This window comes from Pollachius pollachius (genome assembly GCF_949987615.1).
Source record: "Pollachius pollachius genome assembly, chromosome: 10".
NCBI classification, from domain to species: Eukaryota; Metazoa; Chordata; class Actinopteri; order Gadiformes; family Gadidae; genus Pollachius; species Pollachius pollachius.
In genome coordinates, this window is record NC_136943.1 from 12597132 (window position 1) to 12606856 (window position 9725).

The window sequence follows — 9725 nt, forward strand, 5'->3', positions numbered from 1 at the left end:
CTCCATACTGATGTTTATGTTGTGTCCGCATGCTCTGCTTCTGTGGGAAACATGAGTGTCACACACAATGATTCACACAACAGTTACACATTCTGTTTGCTCCTGGAATTGCTTGTGTCCTTAAATGCCCTAAGATAAATATTAATGATAATAATGTGCAAACTCATTGCTCCTTTTTTGACCTTACCCCCCGTGATTTAATGTGTCAGTGGGTTTTATTGGCTGTATCTCTCCCCCGCGACTGAGATATAATACCGCAGGAATAGAGTGTACAGTGCGATGTGGCTCAGCGCTGCAGAGAGATCGCAGGGCTTTAAATTACAAGGTCACCCGCTGTCCGTCAGCTCATCGACACCCAGCCTCTACTCACACACACACTGGAGCCAAACAAGCACAGGCTATCACCTATCCCAGGCCCAGGTGCAGGAGGGTGACAGTCGGTCCGTCGAGCTGTCAGTCCATCTCTCTGTCACAGGGTCGCTCCAGTGTCAGCCCCGGCTGCTGAATCAGGCCTGAACGTACAAGACAACCCATCTGCCTGCCCCCCCCCCCGCCCCCCCAACACAAACTGGCGAGCTGATAGGCATTAGCATCCTCTCCATTCACCTACTGGACATCCTACTGGCAATGATATTCTCATCATTAGCATGATGTGCTCTCTGAGCCATCTTGGCCTGACAGGCCCAGTTTGTTTTGTAGTGGACTTGGAGTGGACACATGCTGTTCATTAGGGAGGGGGCATTTCACCCCCAGCCCTGTGTATGATATCGTGGAATTGTAATCAGCCTTATTTCGATTTTAGCATTCATTGTACATTCTCTCGCTTTGCTTTTTCTTTTTTTTTCCGGACCAATGACATTGTTTATTGGCCCGAATTGCCCACATTATCAATTACATCGTCAATAAATCATTCCTGTCGTCATTTCCCCCGGGATGTGATTTAGTGAAATCTAGAGCGGGCCCAAGTCAGCTCCTCTCAGGGTTTTGGCTTCAGGCCAATACTTAAGGGTCACTACCTGGCGCGGCTCAGGTGTCGGAGAGATTTGTATCAGCAGTCGCTGTCCGATGTTTACCAGCCCCCAAACATTGTGGGCATGTACGGTAGACTAAATAGATCAGTGGTGGAACAAAAAGGATCCGTTTCGTGATCATTTCACATGGGGCTCATCCTTTGGTGGCATGATATTTATGCCTCCATTCAAACAGCTGCTCTTTGTCCATAAGGAAAATAGATTAAAATATAATTAGATGTTCACCATGTAGGATAGGAGATGCAAAAAACATGAAAAAAGGAATAAGAAAAAGAATCAGTCAGATCAAGAATCAGAAGATCAATCAGAATGTGGTCATTGCATTGTAATCAGCAAGACACAAGGTATCTCTTCATCTTAACTGGCCCTGACTCTGCTCTTCTTTAATTGCCCTCTCTCTACCTCTCACTTTCATTCTCTCTCTCTGGCTTTCCATTTCGCACTCTCTTTCTCTCTCTCGTTGTCCATATCTCTCTCTAACAGTCTCGCTCTTGCTCTCATGCACTCTCTACCTTTCTCTCTCTCTCCTGTCCCGGGGGTAGGGTTTGGGGAGGGTTGGGGGGGGGGGTTAAGGGGCCCATTCTGGTCTTGGTGATCCATGGCGCCGGGGACACAGCCAGCAGCCAGCAACTGCCACGGCCAAGCAGTAAATACAGGCAGGGTGACGACAGGAGGACACATCAAAACAGACAGACATGAAGGTTAACGACAGAGATGGCAGACGTAGAGGATGGCACAGGGAGAGGCCCCCCCTTACGTCGAAGACCATGTGGGCTCATACATCTTCATTAACATGAATTGGAACTTAGACCGTAGCTAGATCCCATTTTTTGCATTCATAGAGGGACAATATTTTTGATGTATTGCCTTATGTACACTAAAGATGGGGTTTTCAACCTTAAACACACAATTTTCTCGACGCAGATTGAGCCGTCGCTTTTGGTGTGCTCTCAGGCAGTGCCGTTGATTACTATTGTAATCTCTACCACGTCTATCGAGGTTGCTAGAAGTAGGCTCTCCTCCCGTGTCTGACCACACCGTCGCCCCAACCTGCAGGCTGCACTCGCGCTAGTCTCCCCTTGAAGCGCCGTCGGTGGCGTTCTCGCCAAAGCCGAAACCACCGGTCGACCTCGATTCTCCTTGTCGCATTGTCGTGCAAATAATTATTTATGCATTAAGCCTCCAGTGCAATTACAACGGCTCTGCCAGCTGTGAATAATACATATTTATTGGAGAGCTATATCCATTATTGCAAACACTTTAATTACATTTAAATTCCCAGAGATGTTGCTCAAGGTGAAGGGGAGGAGAAATAATTTAAATGTAAATGTTCCAATTCAAACACTCCAATGGCTCGGTTAACCGGTCGCTGCATGTCTGATATGTTCTAAACAGACTCAACTACACACACTAAGAACTGGCAAACGACCTGACTAGAGACATTATGCCTTGTCATAAGTTAGTCACCTTGACAGAACAAGGAGTGATACTGAGGGACGACCGTGCCTTGAGGACTTTGTCCCCAAATACCCAATAGACTCTCATAACTGACTCCTGACTCCTAAGTGAAATAAGGAAGACAGTCACTTTAACCATATGCTGCTACACACTGCACTGTACAATCAAATTGATTGATTGTATTACTTTTATAGATAGATTTACAGAAGGTGCTAAGCAATAAACAATATTGATTGAATCAATATTTTGATTTATGTATTGTTTATTGCTCAGCGCCATCTGTACACCTATTTTTAAATGTTGTAATCTAAGATTTAAGTTATACGTCTTGGCTCTATTTACCTATTTACCTACGTATTTCACCCACTCTCTCTTATAGTCAAAGTGTTTTTATCAGTTATTCTCGAAGGAGCAGGCAGGTTAAGTAATTCCCTGCCAGCCTGACTTTGTGTGTGACAAATAAAGACCACTGGAAATGATCTTGAGAGATTCCTTAAAACCAATCTTTTATGTGATGCTTGGTCACTGAATGCTTATGTAAGAGCCCCTCTCCTTCGACGCGTGTCTCAGTGAAGCGCTTCCCTGGAGGCCACTCATTAGGCATTATCTAAGCATTCCTGCGTCCCGATTCTGATGGTTTGATGTGAAAAGACGGCAGCAGCAGCAGCACTACGACCATCTCACAAGAGAGGGGACCCGGGCTTTGGGGGAGCAGGGTCGCTGGGTTTACAGGGTGGGAAGAGGGCTCTGGACTCAGTGGCGCCGCACTACCTCATGCTGGCTGTACTCGCATGCCCCTCTCTCTGCTCGTGCACACAGCAAAAACAAACACACACAAAATACATTTGCGCACACACGTACACACACCCTGTACGCCAAACACCTTAGCTATTACTCTGACCACGGTGGCTTGACTCGCTTGCACCCCTCTCTTTCCCGCACTCACACACACACACGCGCGCGCGCACACACACGCACACGCGCGCACACACACGCACACACGCGCACACACACACACACACACACACACACACACACACACACACACACACACACACACACACACCCTGTATGGCAACCACCTTAGCTATCACTCTGAATGATGTCAGTCACATTAATTGCCGGTCCCGATTGCGCCCCCTGGCATGCTTGAGGAGGTTTCACGGAGACAAGGACAGTTCAGAGTCTCCCGCAAAAAGATTTAAAGGAACACTGTGCGCCACTTTGCGCTGCTTTAATCTACTATATACTTGAATGCACATCATTTGCCTATCGAGATAATTATATGTCATGCATCATTTTTTATTCATTGTGCACTAACCTTGTGCATGAAACTAGTGCATCTTACTAACGTGCACTGTGCACTGCAAATGTTAATTTAAAGGACTGTGTGTGTGTGTGTGTGTGTGTGTGTGTGTGTGTGTGTGTGTGTGTGTGTGTGTGTTAGTGTGTGTGTTAGTGTGTGTCTGCAAGTGTTGGTTAAGGTAAGGGCTGCTGACAGTGTATGTTGATGTGAGAAGTATTTTCAATTTGTAATGAGCAGTAAATCAGATTCAGTGCTGTTTGTCTTAAGGACAGACATCAAGGACAGAGGACACATTCATTAGATCCCCCTGAAGATTCTGGCAGATATTCTTTTACATCCACTTATTGGAGTTATGAGTTCATTGGAAGAGATTCGACCATCCTTCTTAAATGGCAGTAGACGCCTGATTGGTTGGTAGACCAATCGAGGATGTTTTAAAGAGACAAATAGAAAACAAGATGGCTAACGTGAAACAAAATGTTTTGTTTTTCTGAAATGTCTTTTCTCGAAATCCATTCAAAAGAATGTAACATAATTGACAGACCAGATCCATAAACCTTTTCCGGGAGTCTAATTATCTCCAATGTTTCTTTTGAGTTTCTTAGTTTTTTATATTGTGTCTGTAATACATTACCACAATAAATACATGGTATTACATAACCACACAGCAGAAAGGTGTACTTCTTAGGACGGGTGAGAAAATCTGTTCAAACTGACAAACCAGTAAGGGCACAACAAACAATACTATGAAGAAATTTTAGGTTTATAGATTGCAGCTTTACCAGAGTTTGAGGTACAAGAGAGGAAGGATCTTATATGTTGTTAAATTCTGCCATGCATTTCCATAAATTAAATGCACATTGGATAGTGCTGATTAGATTGGGCTTCGTTATACGCACAGATGGGCATCAAAGATTGTACGCCCTTGAATAATCACACATGTAATTAATTTAATGATCGCATAAAATTGGCATTAGCGATGTGAAGCTATGCTTCATTGTAACATATTGTGCAGTTATCCTCGCTGATGCACATATGTTAGCAATGCTCAGAGACTCACTGTCTTATATAACCCATGGAAGACACAGCTGGGGAAGTCAGATTGAGGTGTCATAACAGCTCGAGGGAGGTACATTTATCAGCTTCAGTACAAAACAAAGCACACAGGAATTTTATGAAAATGAACAGATTTAATTAAATTAAGAGGTGCACTGAAAGATTTTTTTTATCCTTTGTGACTGATGTCACGTGCTACCGCGTCACGTAACGTCGACCCCATGTGTCACACAAAGTAACTGAAGTCGTGCTATGGCCGTATCTACTCTAGGCAGAGCAAGACACAGAAATAAATAATCACGTGATCGCCTTTCAACTGATGAGGCAAAGTTTCCGTGCTTCTAATTGCAGGTATGCAGCGTCTAGGGATGATTAAGTTAGTGTATTCATTCAGTCACTCTCTGTTAAATCCTGTGGTCATCACATTAGTCTGAAGCCAAAACTTGTACTTCTTCATCTTAGCTCTATTTTTTGGATAGATCGTATCAAAAATCAGGCCATCTGCTGTTGTTTCGGAACAATCAGTGAAAATGCTGTAATACGAGATGCTCATTCATAAAACATTTTTCACTGGAACAGATCTTTTTTTTGTGAATAATTTAAAAGAGGTCCAGATTTTTGTTAGGTTCTTTTTACCTGGTAGGTCAGCTAGGACCTAGGTGACATGTTTAATGATAAAACAATATTAAACAAACAAATCTCTCTTAATTACAGTGTATACATTATATAAGCCACTTGTGGATGTACCTCACCTACATATTGCCCAGTCACAGATGTGAGAATCTTTGGTTTGAGGCCTTAATGTCTACAATATTTCCAGAGTCAGGATATTCCTAGGACTTTAATAATAATACAGTCTGCTGTGTGTATACAGCAGTTGCATTGCAGGTGTGTGTGTGTGTGTGTGTGTGTGTGTGTGTGTGTTTACGTTCATGTGTTCAATTATGTCGCTATGAGTGTGTGTGTGTGTGTGGTGAGTGTGTATGTGTGCTCACGACAGTACTGCAAAAAGCAGCAGCGTCTGATAGCATTACAGAGTATGCTGCCCTAGCTCGGGATTATCAATTTCAAAAAAGGCACATGAGCACTGGGGGCCCACTGCCTTGGCACACCAGAGACTAGAGTCCTAATCTCTCACGGGAGCGTCCTCCAGTTCAACAGAGTGAGGATGGGGGGGGGGGGGGGGCAGTCAGGCCAAGATGGGCGAGCTAACTCTGGCTATTCCTACCCATGCGGGCTGACGGGATTATGCAGGATAACACTAGGGGTCATTGTATCCTTCAGGCTCAGCGCGTCAGCAGCACGGAGCAGTTCTCCTCCGACGTAAGTCAAAGCGCGCCGGCGTTCAACAGGAGACGCTTGTGACGTGCGTGCGCGTGGTGCGTGTGGCGGGGCCTGAGTCAGGGCCACCGTCGGGGGGGGGGGGGGGAGGGCGAGTCACTTCTTGTTGAGGCTCACCGTCTCCACGCCGTGGCCGCCAGGGTACAGTCTGTGGCAGCCCAGCAGGATGGAGAAGGCCTTGCGGAAGTCGGCGTTGAAGGCGTAGATGATGGGGTTCAGCGAGGAGTTGGCCCAGCCGAACCACACAAACACGTCGAAGGTGGTGGGGCTGATGCAGGGGAACGCCTCCCCCCCGCTCTTCCCGCCGCCACCGTCGCCGCCGCCCTCGGCCTGCTCGCAGAAGGGCACCATGCAGTTGAGGACGAAGAAGGGGAGCCAGCAGCACACAAACACCCCCATGATCACCGACAGCGTCTTCAGCACCTTGGTCTCCCGCTTGAAGCTCATCTTGAAGGAGCTCTCCGACTCGGCGATGCTGCCCCCGCCTTCCACCATGCTGCCGTGGCGGTTCTTGGCGTTCTCGGCCGCCCGCTCCAGGGCGGAGATCCTCCGGATCTGCCGGTGCGCGATGCGGTAGATCTGGGTGTACGTGGCCACCATGATGGCCACGGGGATGTAGAAGCTGATGAGGGAGGTGGAGATGGCGTACGTCCTGTTGAGGCTGGAGTCGCAGTTCTCCGGGCCGCCGCGGCCGTAGTAGTCCCCCACGGTGGTGTTGGGCGCCAGGGAGGCGGAGGGACCTTCCAACGAGGGCGGGGCTTTAGTGTGGGCCTTGTGCCAGTTGAGCTGCACGGGGATGAAGGAGATGAGCACGGAGAGCGTCCACGCCACGCTGATCATCACAGAGGCCACGCGCGGCGTCATCTTGCGCTCGTAGCGGAAGGGGCTGGATATGGCCCAGTAGCGGTCCACGCTGATCACGCACAGGTTCAGGATGGACGCCGTGGAGCACATGATGTCGAACGCCACCCACGTGTCGCAGAAGGCGCCAAAGGGCCAGAAGCCGGCGATCTCCGTCACCGCCTTCCACGGCATCACCAAGATGGCCACCAGCAGGTCGGACACGGCCAGCGAGATCACAAAGAAGTTGGTGACCTTGGAGCGCAGGTGGCGGAACTTGGTGACGGCCGCGCAGACCAGCGTGTTCCCCAGCAGGGTGGTGAGGATGAGCAGCGAGAGGAAGCAGCCGGTCAGCACCCGGCTGGACGGCGCCTCCTCCAGGAAGCTGTTGTCGGCCGTGGTGTAGTTCATCACGCCCATCCCCCCCCCCCGAGCACGCAGCGCTCTCGGTCAGGTCGTTGGGACGGACAACAGCATGTTGTCGGAGGAGTTAGATAACAGTCAACCTCTGAGGGGGTTCAGCTCCATCCATGCGAGCCATTCTCCTGAGCGTGAACCTTTGTCTTTAGATGGACGAGGAGGCGTCAGATGTTGGGAGGCAGATCTCAGCTGGTCGGGACATTTCCTCGTGATCTTTGTTGGTGCGATTGGACGTCCTCTGCCCAGAGTGATTGTTGTACTTATACCCTCAGGGAAACGACTGGATATTAGACTGGTGCTGTGCCCACCTCATAGGGTGCCAAATATCCATTATTTCTGCAATTCGGTGTCCTCTTACCGATTTCATCAGCAGTACTGGGGAATGGAGAAGGAACAGTTGTTTACCTCCCCTCTACTTTAATTTACAATTATTTGTTCTGTACCATAGTCATTTGTATTGCCTCAATGTTTTGATATAACAACAGCCTATTGGTTGACATAAAATGTATATTCCCTGTAGGCCTACGTGCAAACACGCATGTAAAAAAATATCTATACATCTGAACGAAGCGTTTTTATTACAAACGATTGTATTAGGCCTACATTAACAGAGGTTGTTTTATGATGAGATTTTATTTAAGTTTTAATTTGTGTCGGTCCTATAAAAAAACAAACAAAAACCTGTATACGCTGCTCTGTTCCGCTTGAAACTTATAATTGTTATCTCAGGTTACTCACGCTTTAGGGACAGGTTGAAACAATCAGCATGAGCCGGATATTTGCTTGGAGATCGGTATTCAACTTCCCTATCGAAAAAGTAAATCCATATCCCACATCTGGCGTGCGTCGTCCAAAAGTCAACCAATTATTTGCTTTTGTGTTTTATCGTCGGGTGCATCTGTGTTATCGAGTGAATCCTTGGGGAGCGATGCAAATTCCATCCCATCAACAGTTGCTGTGATGCATCCTTCTCTGACTGCTGTGCTGTGCGTGTGTGCCCGCTGAATCACCGCGTCCTTGCACTGGCCACGGCGCAGTTGTTCTTCTTTTTTTTTACTCCCGAGAACAGGGCTGACGTTAAGCTGCCATTCAGGTGCAAGTGAATGAAGATGCCATGTGATGATGCCCGCGCTCACGCAGCGTGGACGCTCGGCGAGGCGAACAGACACAGAAACACCACCGACTGCTGGTAGCGTGACGGCGCGCAGCCCTCTCAGGCAGCCCTGGGCTTGGAACAGCCTCATTTCTGTCTACTATTCATTCATATAATCACATGAAATAATATGATGAAATATTTCAGCCCATAATAAAAAATGAATAAATATATTTTTCAAAATGTTCGAACCTCGGATTACATCATCCGAAGGGGGGGGGGGGCGTCATTTCCAGACGTTGCTCGCATCAGGTTGCAGGTTTCTTTATTAACATCATGGATGGATATAGAAAATATATATTTGTTTATCGGAGATCGAGCCAGAGGGCCGTTATCCCCCATCATACGAGTTCCAATAATAAGATAGGTCATATGTATCGCAAGATTACCCACCAGTAACTCTCATGTACAGCTTAATGCACTTTCCAAACCTCACCTTAAATCACGTACAAAATAAGGGCCGAAATATATCAGTTGGAGGATGAAGCTATGCATTCGAGCCCTTCAAAATGAATTTTCTCTCTCTCTCTCTCTCTCTCTCTCTCTCTCTCTCTCTCTCTCTCTCTCTCTCTCTCTCTCAATATATATATATATATATATATATATATATATATATATATATATGTCATTGTCTATACACACAAAGTGCGTATGCATCATATCAACTTGAAGCAGAATTGCTGCTGTGTGCCACATGACTCTGAGTGTTGCATGATGTCAGGACATCAAAGAGGCTGACTCGGACTCCGGCCAGGGGTCCTGAGTGCGGACCCCTGGTCCCTTTGTATGTCCCTGTCTGTCTGTGTCCCTCCGTTGCAGCTGCTACTCCATCTTTCCCTCTTTCGCTCTTTGACCATGACCTTCCTCCTCCAGCTCCCCCCAGTCTGCTCTGTCCCCTTATCTTTATGTCTCTCACTCTCTCCTTCTCTCGCTATCTGTCTCTCTCTCTCTGCCCCACTCTATCTACCTCTCCTTCTCACTGTCTCTCTCTATCTTTCTCTCTCCCTCTATCTCTCTCAGGTTCCTTGACGTGTGTGTTTCCCAGTTATTGAGTAGAGCTCCATACTGTACTGTAAACCTACAGGTTGTTGCATAATCACTAATTTCCTGTGAATGCCAA

At 47.3% G+C, this 9725-nt stretch overlaps 1 protein-coding gene across 1 annotated transcript; it reads right to left on the bottom strand.

Annotated features, from left to right (window-relative positions):
* Nucleotides 1-6288: 6288 nt before the first annotated feature.
* On the bottom strand, nucleotides 6289-7452 carry LOC307081220 (D(1) dopamine receptor-like; the record flags this gene model as incomplete). Its single annotated transcript, XM_079744313.1, has 1 exon — nucleotides 6289-7452. The coding sequence occupies one exon, from the start codon at nucleotides 7450-7452 to the stop codon at nucleotides 6289-6291; it is 1164 nt and encodes a 387-aa protein (XP_079600439.1).
* Nucleotides 7453-9725: the final 2273 nt, after the last annotated feature.